At 44.5% G+C, this 16,032-nt stretch overlaps 1 protein-coding gene across 1 annotated transcript in view; it reads right to left on the bottom strand.

Annotated features, from left to right (window-relative positions):
- The window catches only part of fibcd1b (fibrinogen C domain containing 1b), a gene marked incomplete at both ends in the record, with an annotated part of 511,759 nt that overhangs the window by 380,547 nt on the left and 115,180 nt on the right, over positions 1–16,032 (bottom strand). The window contains one exon of the mRNA XM_080743825.1: positions 14,789–14,872. Within this exon, the coding sequence (XP_080599951.1) occupies positions 14,789–14,872 (84 nt within the window). The remainder of the gene's footprint in view (positions 1–14,788; positions 14,873–16,032) is intronic.

Here is a 16,032-nt window from a genome sequence, read left to right as displayed (position 1 = left end):
TGGGGTGCCATGATTTTTTCCCCCCCAAAAAAACGTGATGATTAGGTATTATGATTATACTAGCAGGAATATTTTTTCCAAAAAAGTTTACAGAAAGAGTTAAAATTAGGTTTTTATGTGGCCACACCCACCGGTTCATTAAGTATGCCTGGTTGTCATGGTGGGTGGTGAGCAGGCTGAAGTTAGCCACACCCACAGTTTAAAAGGGGAGGGGATGATTGTATGATGTCATTAACTCAGCGATTTTCGATCGGGCCTTTTGATTCAGAGGCTTTCAGCTTTCAGGAAGTAAACAAAAAAACACAGGGAAAGGCAAATTTAGCTCATTACAACCCTACCCTGTGGTGTATTAGAGTAATGTTAACTCCAAAGACACATACAAAACTGAAAAAATACAAAACTATGGCACCCCAGCCCCCAGAACCTAGGGGGAGGGCAGAAGCGTCATGGACATGGTGGCCGTTTTGAGGTACTGCAGTTGGGGCCAGAAACATGAGCGCGCATCTAGGCTTCTTTGTATTGACTGCGCGTTCATAGTGGAAGTGCTTGTTCATGATAGCTCGTTCGGATAGCCCCAGCGCGTCCATGAACACAAACTATGACGCAACACGCGTCACAAAGGCCCCACTACGTCACGTTTTACAATGAGGAAGAAGGGGTGAAAACGCCTCATGCGCTGGGTGAGCATCTCAATGCAAGTGGACGGGCGGGGATATTCGGTGTCCTCTCTATACTTATTATAACTCTATGATGAACACAATCCTGAGTTATTTTTTGTGTTCGATCTGTGTTTTTAGATATTTTAGTATTTCAGCATGACTAGTGATGCATTTTGCATCATCAGTGATGCGTTTTGCATCATATGATGCAAAACGCATCACTAGTACATGCTGACATACTAAAATATACCAGTAAGACTCCCTAATCGGGAGATAAGCGACCGTAGGTCGCTTATCTCCACAAATAGGGCAAAAATGTGTTTTTCCTAAATCTTCCTGATCCATGTTGATGACATGAGTGTAGACATGCTGTGTAGTGATTTTCGTGATTTTAGGGCAAAATCTGTAGGAGTTACGGCATTTTATGTGAGCTGCAGTGGAGGGGGTCCTCCACTGGGGGCGCCACCACTTTTGCATCCGTTCTGGAGCACCAGGAGTGGGTGGTCCCCAGGAATTCCCCGTGAGCAGCCTCGTTGGGGTGGTCATTTGGTCATTTTTGCACATTTGTTAATTTTTTACATCTGGGGGTCCCCCAGGGACCTGGGGGTCCCTGGAGCTCCGGGGGTCCTTGGAGGTTGTAGTTTGGCAGGCAAGGAGTGTGTGTGCAAAATCTGGCATGGATCGGGGCAACGGTTGTGCAGATAGGAGCAGGGCAAAATTAGACCTGGGGGTCCCCCAGGGACCTGGGGGTCCCTGGAGCTGCGGGGGTCCTTGGAGGTAGTAGTTTGGCAGGTCAGGAGTGTGTGTGCAAGATTTGGCGTGGATGGGGGCAACGGTTGTGGAGATATGAGCAGGGCAAAAGTGTGACGTGTGACGGACTGACTCACTCACGGACAGCCGGTGGAGGTTTTGATAGTAAATGCGACCTACGGTCGCAATAAAAAAAACAGATCGAACACAAAAAATAACTGGTTGTCCCAGAGGTGAAGTGGCCCTTTACGTGAACAACATATTTCAAGATGGGGGTCTGCGGCCAAATACATATCATTTTGGGGGTCGTTGACATGAAAAACCTTGAGAACCACTGATCATAGAAACATATACATATTTTTTTTTACTTAGAAGGATTTAGAAGACATTTGTGGAATCATTCCTCAGGTGTCAATAAGTGTTTTGCTCAAGTACACAACGACACAAAGCCCGGAGGGGCCTGGGATCCAAACGGGAACCTTCTGATTCCGAGGTGACCGCCTGGCCTCTGGAGCCACCACCCACCCTAGAGCAGAGGTTCCCAAACTTTTTTGTCTCAGGGCACCCCATGAATATTGTTTTAATCCGAGGCACCCCTACATTATAATTTTCACTCCCAGCAACCTTATATTTATAGCATATCGTCGTTGTCGGGTGGAAACCCTGTATGTCCAAAACCATTTAGTATTTATCATCTATAAAATGTACACAACGCCTCGCATCGCGAGGTGTTGTGTGCTTGTAGATCGGCTGTTTTCACTAGTTTTGTGCGACAGAGGTTTCTGCCCGACAGTGACGATATTTTAGTGATTATGTTGCGAGGAAAACGTTGAGATAATAGCCATTTTGGTTAGAACTGACTGAAAATAACTTTGCACTTCAAGTTTAAAATGATACTAAATATTTTTTCAAGTCTCCAAATAAATTCCAAATATTATGAAATGATCTCGCGGCACCATAGGGTGCCCCGTCACCCACTTTGAAAACCCCTGCCCTAGAGCATCTACCGCCAATACTTCTATGCCCTCAGATAAACTCTCTCGGTCTCAGACAGAACCACCGCGTGCACGCAGGCAGCCTCCCACTGAGCCCAGAGGAAGAGAGCCTGCCTGGGGGCAGCACTCTATGTACGCCAGAGGGGAAATGAGTCTGTCTGTCTAACCATCCGTACGCCCATCCTTCTGTCTGTCTGTCTGTCTGTCTGTCTGTCTGTCTGTCTGCCTGCCTGCCTGCCTGCCTGCCTGCCTGCCTGCCTGCCTGCCTGCCTGTCTGTCTGTCTGTCTGTCTGTCTGTCTGTCTGTCTGTCTGTCTGTCTGCCTGCCTGCCTGCCTGCCTGCCTGCCTGCCTGCCTGTCTGTCTGTCTGTCTGTCTGTCTGTCTGTCTGTCTGTCTGCCTGCCTGCCTGCCTGCCTGCCTGTCTGTCTGTCTGTCTGTCTGTCTGTCTGTCTGCCTGCCTGTAAACACACGCACACACCACACACACAATATGCATTTACAAAAATATACATTTGGGGGGTCCTTGACCAGTGGTGGGAAAAGTACTCACATGTTCTACTTAAGTAAAAGTATCAATACTGCATTGTAGAAGTGCTCTGTTACAAGTAAAGGTCCAGAATCCAAAATGTACTTGAGTAAAAGTACAAAAGTATTGGCATCAAAATGTACTAAAAGTAAAAGTACAAAATGTTTGAAAATAGCAGATCTACAAGCTCACAACGCGTCGCATCGGCTATTTTCAAATAGCAAAGATATAAAAATAGGGCTAAAGTGGTTTATGTATGTTTTAAAATAATATAATGTATATCTTCAAAGTAACTAGTAACTATAGTTTTCAAATAAATGTAGTTTAGTAAAAGTACAACATTTGGATCTGAGATGTAGTGGAGTAGAAGTAACAGTATTGGAAATTGGAAATACTCAAGTAAAGTACAAATACCTCAAAATTGTACTTAAGTACAGTACTTAGTTACTTTACACCACTGTCCTTGACATGAAAAGGCTTGAGAACCACTGCTAACACCGTAAGATCTCCTGTCTCTCTTTCTCTCACTTGATATGTAGACATCGACTGCATCGTTAAACCCTTTCTTGCATGTCAAGAAGAGAGGGAGGTTTTTATGGCGAGCTAGCTGAGTGCCGGTTGAGTGATTGCGTCTTGAGTTTGTGGCTGTGGGCGTGTTTGCCCGCGGGGTGTTCGACGTTACACCATGTGCATAATATGCGGTGCAAGTATGCCTCCGTGTGTGTTTGTGTATACATTATGTCCATAAAATGTGTATAACGGCCTCTCCCCAGAGGGCGGGGAGAGTGGAAAGTCATCTCCTGCTGTTACAGTACAGTACATATTCATATCTCAGGCCTTTGGTGATCGTTGACTCGGGGCCGGATCTAGGCATAGGCAAGGGGGGGCAATGCCCCCCTAAATGCCCTGTCTGCCCCACCAAACATGATGGCATGCAAAAATCTAAAATCGGCCGTATGATATCAAACCGGCCGCATCGGTGACCAGACGGTCACTGACATAAATTCCGGTGCACAGCATGATGCTCTGGACTAATTTAAACATTAGCAAATAGCAGCCAGTCTACTTAGTGGCAGCCTACAACAGAATACAGATGATGCTGATTACCTTTGCAATGCAAGGATATATTCCATAATCCTGTGTCAATGTAGTCTCAAAGAAGAAGAAGAAAAAAAAAAGCATCGCAAGGCTTTCCTGCCTCCAGTCCAGACGGTCCATGCAGAAGGAGTTTACTTTCACTTTCATTTAACAGAAAGCAACAGCATTGCAAAAGCTGTTGCAAGCGACAGAAAAAGCCATCCTATAAATGTCCCTTTATTTTAGCCAGTTTCAAAGGAAAACCACCTCCCGTTTCTCTGTTGGAAAAAAAAAGTCAGTTCACTTTGCGTGGTGTCATGTGTGTCTGTCCACACGCTGGATTAATTAATGCATGTCCAGGTGAAGCCTGTTAAAGGTCGTTATAGTATCCTCCGATAGTTTCACAAAGTACATTAAGCAACAGAAATGTATTATGTAACATTTTAAGTCCCTTACAGAGGTTTTACAACCCAAAACAACAGGAACAGCCAGGGTCATGAGGTAATATTTTGCCCTTAAATATTTGAAAGGAAGGAATAGACTAGAGTCAGACTACTGTGACACAAGGTAAATTTCTCACCTTGAAGACAATGAATGCAACCTTATTTATTTTAGCTTTTAAGACAATCGTTTTGCTTGTTAAAAAATATTTATTCAATAATAATATTATTAATAATATTTGAAATAAATTATCTCAATATGTATACCAATAATTTTAAAATAAAGGTTTTGCCTTAATCATGCAGCTCTAACAGTGACACAGACAGAAGCAATGGCACAGCAATTATACAATATATACAGTAGTATGTATTTTTTACTTTAGGCCTTACAGTGAATGATCAGCTGGCATCAATATTATATCCATATCATATTAGACTGGATATTGTCTGTGATTTTGGATATTGTACTTTTGTGATTGATTTGGCATTAGTGTTCTTCTAGCTTATTGGTACTCAAATTGAAGTATGTCTTGTCACCTGTTTCGAATGATATCAACGCACTTAATGCGAAATATTCACGTGCTTTCAGACTCTTCAATGCAGAGGTATCCATAGATACAGCATACTAGTATCTCACCAATGCAGAGAAGTATCTCACCAAGGCAGAGATATTAGTAGTAAAATGACGACATCTAGTGGTCAACCTCAGAGGAGCGCAAAAATAAAACCTGAGGAGAATTCCAGCCTCGAACCAGAAGCCAGCTATTCTCTGTTCCCCCGTGCAACGCTCCACGCCACAGACCCTGACGGAGCGGCGCGGTATTGGGCGGCGATGACCCCCGTGAGTCGCCACCGAGGCGAGCGCTAGCGAGCCGAGTTGCCGCGACGAGCGGTGGGAACGCCGCACAATCCCACTCAGCCGCGTTACCGAGTTATGTGCCGTTATGGACAGAATAGTAAATATTCAGTCCCTCACTATCAACGTCTACCCCACTGCATGTCTACCCCACTATCCACGTCATAGATAAATGCACAAAAAAGGAGTCACATCATCCGTTCATTAGCTCAGTCAGTAGAGCACGGATGCAATAAACCCACGGTTTGGGTTCGATTCCCCTGAGGGGACTAATATTCAAGGCGAGAGATATCGGCGCATGCGTACTTCAAAGTAGATACTCCTTCGTGGATACACTGTGGATACTATCTGTGTTCAAACGTCTGAAAAAGGGTGATAAAGTCCGGTTGAATGCGAAGATACCAGTCGAAGCGGGTGGTCTTGTAGGCCTACTTGGCCTGAAAAAAGGGTATTGGAGCAACCCTATTTTCTAGTTCATAGCTAAAGAAATCGGTATCGGAAAATCGGTTTTGGCAGGTCAGACCTTCATAAAACGTGTGTGCCAAAATGCTTTGTTTTTTATGCATTTCGGGTGTTTTAGGGGGTTTGATCCCCCCATTTTTTGGAGGTGACCCCCCTATCATTTCTTGCTGCCCCACCTACTACTAAAGGCTAGATCCGGCCCTGCGTTGACTTAATATGGACAGGATTTATGATGGGCCCCGGCAATGGCGCGATGCACACGAGACACAGAGAGACGCGGCTAACAAGACAATGAAGACAGAGCGAACGGAGTGGAGGGACGTTGACATACATCTGGGTTTTGATTTAATTTGAAGGGGAGCCTGAGCGCATGTCTCTGTCTCAATATCAAAACCTGACTATTGTAACTCTCGCCTCACTAGCCTAACCGGCATGTGAACTTAAACCTCTCCTCACTAGCCTAACCGGCATGTGAACTTAAACCTCTCCTCACTAGCCTAACCGGCATGTGAACTTAAACCTCTCCGACTGATCCAAAATGCCGCGGCACGACTGGTCTTCAACCAGCAAAAATTCTCACATGTCTTCTCCGCTCCCTCCACTGGCTCCCGGTTGCGGCCAGCACTGAATACAAAGCACTGATGCTGACCTTATGGCTCCTCCATACCTCCAAAACCTGATCAACGCCTACAACCCCACCCGTTCGCTCAGATCCGCCAACACAGGGTTGCTGACAGAACCCTTGCTAAAAGCCCCAGGACAAAAATCCACTCGTCCTAGACAATTTGCCGTCCTGGCCCCCAAACTGTGGAATAAACTCCCTGTCGCATTTAGAACTAAGGACTCACTCCCTAGCTTCCGCCGTGGACTGAAGACGCACCTCTTCAGATTCCACCTAAACCCATAGCACTACTGTAACACGAATTGACCATACATGAAGCTAGTTAGCATTTTTTATTTTTTTTGGTTTTAGAAACGTTTTTTACTGATTAGGTGCATGGTCTACCTATATTATTGTTTTTCTAGATTGATGTTCCTATGCATTTCTCATATTGTTGTTAATGTACTGACATGTTATCTTGTTTATTATAGTGATGTATTTATTGTAAGTCACTTTGGATTAAAAGCATCTGCTAAATGCCTAAACTGTAAACTGTAATAAGGGAGAGCTGTAAAGGATCATAACGCTAGCGCTGGAACAATGCACAACCCATGGATTAAAGCAGTGGTTCTCAACCTTTTTTTGTGAGCTTTTCAATTGGCTTTCGGTGAACATAAAAAGATACTCATGGGCTTTAAGTGCATGGGGGACCACTGGTGTGGGGGTATATTCAGCAGTTGTGGAGAAAAGTATTAAAGTATCAAGTAAGTAGAATGTCCCCCCAAGTTTTCAAATGTTTATATTGTATACAAATATTTTAGAAAATCGTCAAAATGTATAGGGTTGAAGTGTTTAATGTAACAATCAATTTTTTCATATCAAGGACCCCCCGAAAATGATATATTTGTGGCTGTGGACCATCAGCTTTTACACCAGATTTATAAAATATTATTACATTTCTGAGTAGAGCAGAGTGGTAATCCAGAAGGTCACGGGTTCAAGCCCTCGTTGAAGTGTCCCTGTGTAAGGCACTTGAAGAGGCCACTTGAGAAGATCATTATCGCTGTACATGAGACATGAGAAGGTGCAGAGTATCAGGCGCATGTCAGGTTCAACCAAAAAGTAGCCTGCTATTATTTGAAAAGGGTCCCCTATATGCCTGGCAGACAAATGCAGTCTGTTTGACTCGGGTTTGACTGAATTGCTGCCCACAGCTTATGTTGCTGCAACTACCAGAATGCTTAGCACACCTTCTTTCCAACCGTTTCGGTTCATTTGACGTTGTGTCCATAACAGTCAATGCTAGTCAGTGCTACAAGTATCTCACCACCACCATGTCAAACACAAGCAAAACACTCAATACTTCTAACACAACCTAATAGTGCAGAGCCAAACAAAGATTGTCCAATGGTGAGTGCAAAGAAAAACAAGACAGGGTGACGCAGCAAGACGCACATGAGCACTCTCCCTGGTAAGGTCCTTAGAGGTCAGAGTCAGTACAACTATAGTTCCAGTTAAATGAAGCTACCATTGTCGAAGGTCGTCCTTGTTAAGCGACCGTTGTGTGTCTCATTGTATAGCTTGAGAGCAGCTGGTACAAAAAACTTTCCTAGTCTCTTGCATCTCCGTCCTGGGTAAGCGAATCTCAAAGTGACCTATACGGTCGCAATTAACATTTGTTATGCTCTATTGATGATTTGAATACATAGGACCACAAAGTTATCCTTTAAGCCCAAGTGTTACTGTATTTCTGTGCTGTTTACATATTTGACTAATAAAGAATTCAATCAATCAATCAATCAATCAATCAATCAATCAGTAAATAACTGGGCTGAGAGGCGCTCCTGGGCCAGATGGTGGGAGAGTGACCACCCGCCAGGCCGTGGAGCGCCCTCCCTCGGCGCGTCTCGCGGCTAATCACAGCAGCTGGAGGAAGGGATTTTGAGGACAACAGTTTTATTTATTTAATTTTTCTATATCGCTGTCGCTTTATGCACAACAGAAACCGAGGAGGAAAGGAGAGATCACAGAGAATCCCCCTAAGGTTTCTTCCTCTTCTACACCAGTGGTTCTCAACCTTTTCAGGCCATGACCCCCGAAAATAATCATATTTGAACTGGGGACCACAGTGGGGACTGTAACACTTTTACTGGGGACCCGCACAACATGTTAGTCCATGGACCCCCATCTGAAAAGACATCTCAGGGACCCCCATGAGAGAAGATTATTACAGCTAGCAGTGATTCTCAACCACTTCTAAACTCCCCCCACTGTCAGAGTTACAGACCCACAAGGTCCCATTTGGTCCTAACTACCGTTGTTTCCTGTTGAGATTGGCAAATTTCACCCAGGTTTTTTTGTTCCTATCACTCACTTCACTTTGTCTGCTGACCTCACTCAGCAAAGAAATAAACATAACATAAAAATAAATAAAAATAAAACAATTCCCAGTGATCACCCCATGATGTGCACTGCAATGTAGTTTCAAATGCACCACTTTTTTGAGAGTAAAAAAAAAAGACCTGTGTTACCATGTGTGATCTTGACAGGTTGCCCCAGGAAATGTGCCAATCTCAACAGGAAACAACGGTATCAATCATTTGGTTGGGGACCCTCCTGGAACCCCCTCAAGGACCCCTGGGGGTCCCCGGAAACCCCAGCTTGAGAACCACAGAGATAAGGAATCTACCAGCAAGACGTAATCGGGAGATAAGCGTCCGTCAGGTCACATACACAAACTTTAGAAGGCAATCCTAGCCAATCAGGAGGGAATATGGGAAATGGGACAGATCCATGTTGATGACATGACTTTAGAGATACTGTGTACCGCTTTGCGTGATTTTAACCCCAAACTGCTCCCTTGCCCCTTAAAGGGGAAGACCACCCATTTGCAATATTGAACTATGTCATTAATATACCTTAGAGGAGTTGTGTGAAAAAAAAAAAAAGTTCCTCTCCTCTTCTGTGTTGCCTAGAAATGGAGGATTGATTTTGGGGTTTGTATTGCAAATCACAACTTGATGACATCACACATTGTGCTTTACAATACAAACCCCAAAATCAATCCTCCAGTTCTAGGCAACACAGAAGAGGGGGAACTTTTTATTTTTATTTCCACACAACTCCTCTAAGGTATATTAATGACATAGTTCAATATTGAAAATTGGTGGTCTTCCCCTTTAATGATCATCTGAGCAGCCATCAACTGGGTGAAGCAGTAAAAGTAAAGTAATGTCCCCGCCCTCCCCCCAACACTCAGGGGGCCGATAAATACTCCCCTTCCCCTTTCGTCCGTACCACCACGGGTATTAAAGATTTATTTGTTGGTTCTCCACTAATGGGCGTTGTAAAAAACTTTGATCGCCAGGGTATCTTATCAACTAGCGTTCTGTGGCACTGACTGTAACACTCACTGTCATTTGGGAAGTGATCGGATTTGCATGTTCAGACGCATGGACAGCCTGTTTGCATTGGCAGCAAAACCCTAGGACAAAGGCGTGAGTAACGTTTGATTTATACTCCGTCATCAAACGCAGTGGTTCTCAACATGTGGGTCGGGACCCCCAGGGGGGTCCCCAAATTATTTTGGAGGGTCCCCAGATGATTAACCTAATGAGAAACATTGTGTTCTCACTCAACAGCAAACAAACCAACACAAAGTTTAAGTGTATAGATATAGAGGGTATCTGCGCATTTCTAAAGTGACAATTTAAGGACTTTGTAATACCTCTGAAATGACAAATTAAACATTGGCCAAATTGTCAAATATTAGAGGCAGAAATTGTGAAAATAGCAGATCTACATGCTCACACAACTCCTCGTAGCAGCAGCTCAAAACGCTTCGCTATTTTCGGCAAGTGACACAGTCCATGTACGACGGAGCATAAGTCAGGTTTGGGCAGCCTACGCACCGTACAAAACACTAACACTGCAGACAACAACAACAACAACAGCAAGCAAAACAGCCAGCAATGTGGAAGCGTGGAGATGTGTCATCTGCAGGGGCGTCACAAGGGGGGGGGGGGGGGGGGGGGGGGGAGTGTGACTGAGTTACTAGGCCCCAAGGTGGAGGGGCCTTAATTATTTTATACTTTAGCTATTGAAAAACAGCAGATCTACAAGCTCACAGCGTGGCACCGAGTGCCGCGCTGCGAGCTTGTATATCTGCTATTTTTGAAAAAGTCGTGAAAATGTGTGCAAATCTTTGAATACATGTGAACATTCGTAACTCAAATTTTGCTTCTGGGGGGGGGGGTCCCTGGAACTCATACAATCCATATTTTAATGGTTTCCTGTGGAAATAAGCTTAGTCTTTTCTAGGATCTCCTTTTAGTAGACCTTGTACCAGTGAACTGTACCATCATGAAACTGTACCTTTTTCTATGCAAACTAATAAAGTCTTCAATCAATCAATCAAAGCACCACGGACATAGAAACATAGGTTTTTCAAAAAAAAATACAATAATTTTCATGATTTAAAAAAAAATAGCTGATCTACAAGCTCGCAGCGTTGCACTCGGTGCCACGCTGTGAGCTTGTATATCTGCTATTTTTCAATAGTTAAAGCACATTGTACCCAGGGCCCAGAATTTGGTGCGGACACCCCTGGTGGTCTGGCCTGACATCATGCCATCACTCTCTCTAGACGCGCTGCACAACTCCTCTGTTGTACAACAGCAGCCACGGAGGAAGCTGATGTACAAGCTACATTGTGCCAGGGACCCCGATGAGAACATTTTTTTTTTTGGAAACGACTATTCAAAATGAAATATTCGAATGGAGATTTTTTTTCCCAGACACATCAGCATACCGTCGGTGTCGGGCAGAAACCTCTTATCTCTGCTGTGAGCTTAATGCACATCTGCTAACACTTGCCATGGCAGGCTTATAAAAAGGGTTGGGGTATAACGATATAGTAATAAATATAGTATAAATTTGCAATGATCTACTATATCGTTTGCAAAAGCTAAATATCGTACCATTTTGGCTTTTTATCGTATCGTATCGTTTTAAAATGAAGATAATCGGTATCGAATCGTTTTGCAATGCAAATCGAGTGTATGGAAACTAAGTATTTGTTCATTGGAATTAACAATTTTAAGAGGGAAAAATAAAAAGAGGGGTCTAATTACCTTTCCATTCCATATATTCCATATATGTTCTCGGTGACGTCACCACTAATAAGTGCGACCTTATACCAGTAAGACTCCCCAATCGGTAAGAGACCGCCAGGTCGCATACACAAACCTTAGAAGGCAATGGTAGCCAATCAGGAGGGAATATGGGAAATGGGACAGATCCATGTTGATGACATGACTGTATAGATACTGTGTACCGCTTGGCTTAGGGCAAAATCTGTAGGAGCAGTGTCCAAAAATGTGTTTTGCAAGAATCGGCCTCATGGTGGCGCTAGAAGAGGGCCATGTGGGAAGATATGAGTAGGGCAAAAGTGTGACATGACATGTGATGGATAGACCGACAGACTGACAGACAGCCGGTGGAGTTTTTGATAGTAACAATAAATAACCCTCACTCTAGATGTGACCAAGACGTCACCACCAACCAACAAGTGCCGTAACATACCCACATACTCAGCACCTGTCACCGTACTTACTCGCTCTGCTGGCGCACGAGTAGGCCATACATGGCCACGAGTGCACAAGGCGCAAGGTGCCAACCCCCCAAGCAAGGTCCCCGGACCCCCCAACTTTGAGAACCACTGGTTCATGAAGCCTTAGCCTGTATGAAGACTGTTCCGATACGAGGCCACAAATGGATCATGCCACCATTATTAAAGGGACTACACCATGAATTTTCATTTTTCCAAATTTCTATGTATTTTTTTTTTGGTGTCCCACCGGCACGTTCTATCCTCACAAAGTCCTATTTCTGACCAGTGTGTCTTTCTCAGTTTATGGGCAGATCTATGTAATCTATGTAAGCAGGTCTCAGAAAGGGCTGTCTGATTTTAGGTCCGATTGTGACATCACAATCGGGACCTACTGCTACTGCTGTACTGAGTAGGGGTTGGGGAGGGGTGGGCAGGCCTGAGAAGGAGGCAGGAGGAGCTGGGAAAGGGTTGGGGAGGGGTGGGCAGGCCTGCTGAGCAGGAGGTGGGGAGGAGTGTGGGGCCAAGACTGGCTCAATAGCGCAGTCCTCCCACTCAGGACAAGGTGGTACTGCAGCTGAAAATGTTCTGAAAGCCAGGAAGAAATTCAGGAGTGGTAATTTAGCCAGAGCGGGCCGGGTGGTGTGAAGAGTTCACACTCAACAGCTCTCCCCGGGTCCGCGGCAAATAACACCTGCCACGTGTGAAGTGGATCGGAAGAGCGGCTCACAAGATATGGCTTTCCTCGTCCTGTTCTGGAGAGAACCCTTAATCCCATCAACTTGACACTCGACACTGCACTTCCTTTGGCAGGGTCTCCCCCAGCAGTTACACCCAGGGCGTCACAAGGGGCTGGGGGGGGGGGGGGTTACCAGGGCCCAAGGTGGAGGGGATTTTATACTTAGCTATTGAAAAATAGCAGATCTACAAGCTCACAGTGCGGCACCGAGTGCTTACAGCGCGGCACCGAGTGCCGCGCTGTAAGCTTGTAGATCTGCTATTTTTGAAAAGTCGTGAAAATGTGTGCACATCTTATATTATGTATGTATTTTTTTTAAGCAAATATTTGTAACTCAAATTTTGCTTCTGGGGGGTCCCTGGAACGAAATATCTTGAGATGGGGGTCTGTGGCCAAATACATATCATGTTGGAGTCCTTCACGTGAAAAGGTTTGAGCACCACTGACAGATAGAAACATATATATTAAAAAAAAAAAAAAAAAAAAAACCTTAGAAGGATTTGAAATATTCAAAGACTTGCACACATTTTTTAAAAATAGCAGATCTACAAGCTTGCAGCGCTGTGAGCTTGTATATCTGCTATCTTTCAATAGTTAAAGCACAACATGTGACTGAATCCTTGTACCCTGCAGGGCCCAGAATGTGGTGCAACACCCCTGGTTACACCACCCTGGTTACACCACCCTGGTTACACCACCCTGGTTACACCACCCGGCAAGCGTGAAGTCAATCGGACGAGCAGCTTTTGACAAGATACCCTCGTGATCTCATGTGATTGAATGAAAACCTGTTCTGTTATCGAGTTGATAAGAAAAGGTGTTGGAATACAATAAAATAAAATACATGTATTCCTTATAGATTAGAACAGAGCGCCGTCCTAACATCAATCATCTCCCAATAATAGGATTTCAAAAGGTTGCAGCGCATCGCGAGGTTGGAGAAGGGCTATTGTCTTCGAGGATATATATGGTTAAGAGGAAGGCGGACCTATGAAGCCCTTGGGGACCCCAGTCAATTAAGTATAGGGTTATATATAGGGTTTAAGTGTTGTTTTAATGCAATGCATTTCAAGCAACATGAACCTCTTCCTCAGATTTCATGTAGGTACATGTCGATGTGCACTGTATGTGTGTATGAACAGCATACCCCCATGGGTCCTTGAGGATTTAACCCCTTTTACTGTAAATATAATTTATTTTTTATTTTGTTCTCCTACTGTCTTATGATGATATATTTTGCATAGTACTGTGTTTTATTTGTCTGTCATATAATGTTGCATGAATTGAGGAAAAAGGGACCCCGATTTAAAACAAGTCCAAAAGCTTTCTTGTGGTCCCTGTAATTTCTACAGTATACCAACTGCTACAAGGATTCGACCTCATACCTTGAGGTCGAATATTTCGAATACTAAAAATCACTATTCGTGAATGCCCTCGTCTGTGCGGAGTCATCCCTGCAGACGCACTGGGATGTTTTCGGCGTCTATCTTGTGAAGTGGAGGGAGAGTCAAATATGTATCTACCGTTAGTGGGAATCGAACCCGGGCCTTAGTGATCTAAGCCATGCCACCCTACCGACTGACTGAGCTAGCGAAACGGCGGACCAAACCCTCTTTTGTTTGTGTTTATCTTTGACAACGTGGATACTAACGCAACGTGGACACTGCCGCAGTACAGTCCCTTCTTTGAGCTGCATTTGGACACAGAAGCAGTCCCCTGGTCAAAATGTACTATTCTGTCCATAACGGTACATAACTCGGTAACGCCGCTGAGTCAGCTCATCCGCCGCTCGCACCGATCGTCGCGGCGATTCGCTCACTACCGCTCGCTCGGCGGCAACTCCCACGGCTCATCGGCGGCTGAGACGAATCCCACTAGGGTAATGACTTTCTTTTTCATACCTGAAGCGTCCCCAACTTGAAGCAGAAGGGTACTTGACAGGGCATCAGGTATCTGACACCATGGGGTTGTGTTGTTAATTCACGACAAAACACAAAAAAGGAATAGAACAGACAAGGTTTCTGACCCTGAAAGCAACAACATACAGTGTGTTCACAGCGGCGTGTGGCCCTTACCTTGGGCGGGGTCTCTCTGACAGTGTCTGTGTCAGACCAGCGGTGTTTGAGCTGGGAGGAGCTGGGCACACACTCACAGAACGTCTGCAACGCATGGGACAAACAGACAGGAAGGCCAGCGTTGGTGGGTGTTGGTGGGTGTGTGTGCGTGCGTGTGCGTGGTCCTGTGCGTGTTCGTGTGTGTGCGTGCGTGTACGTGTACGTGTGTGTGTGTGTGTGTGTTTGCGTGTGTGTGTGTGTGTGTGTGTGTGTGTGTGTGTGTGTGTGTGTGTGTGTGTGTGTGTGTGTGTGTGTGTGTGTGTGTGTGTGTGTGTGTGTTAGGGCATTCACCAAATATTTGAATATTTGAATATCAAAGCCCATAATCGAAGTTTTTTACCAAAGCCGAATATTCACTTATTTTTTGTTTTTAAATGTTTTCTCTTTAAAAAAAATATATAGTTCATGAAGCTTGGCTAGATAGGAAGACATAAGAATGAGTTAATTGTCAATGCCCCTGGTGGATGAATTTGTTAATGTAATAAAATATTCAACTATTCGAATACTTTGAGGTCGAATAATTTGAATACTAATTTGTGAATGCCCTAGTGTGTGTGTGTGTGTGTGTGTGTGTGTGTGTGTGTGTGTGTGTGTGTGTGTGTGTGTGTGTGTGTGTGTGTGTGTGTGTGTGTGTGTGTGTGTGTGTGTGTGTGCGCACGTGCGTGCGTGTGCGTTTGTGTGTGCAGTAGTGCTTTCGAGGCTGGACGTGAACAGACGCCGTGTGGCCAATAATATTTCCCACATGCACGGACGGCACGGAACAGTGCTGTGCATTCTAGAACGCGTCCCCATAGATTCGAGTCACGACGCGCCATATAGCCTAATGGCTATCTTTGCATAACAAGTTTACCAGGTTTACCAGTGACTGGTCTGCAGCGCATCCCCCCTTGATTCACAAGCCCAAGTACTCTATTCATATGGATACTTTAACACCTACTGTAGGTTTCCAGCGGTGACTGCGTGCATATCACATGGCTCCATTATGTTGTATGTAGGCTACTGTTTGAGATTTGTTCAAAGCAAACTTTGTTTCTCTACTGCAGTGCTGTATTTTCTGATCAAATTAAATGAAACTAGAAAATGAAATCTTAAGTAACAATTCAAATGTAATTAAGACTAGAAAACATTGGTTTTGTTTTCCCACAATTAGAGGCGTGCATGTGATGTCAATAAATGACCGTGTGTGTGTGTGTGTGTGTGTGTGT

Source organism: Nannobrachium achirus (genome assembly GCF_963921795.1).
Source record: "Nannobrachium achirus genome assembly, chromosome: 15".
Lineage (NCBI taxonomy): Eukaryota > Metazoa > Chordata > Actinopteri > Myctophiformes > Myctophidae > Nannobrachium > Nannobrachium achirus.
The sequence above is the reverse complement of the archived record's forward strand: the minus strand, read 5'-3'. Positions and strand labels throughout refer to the sequence as shown.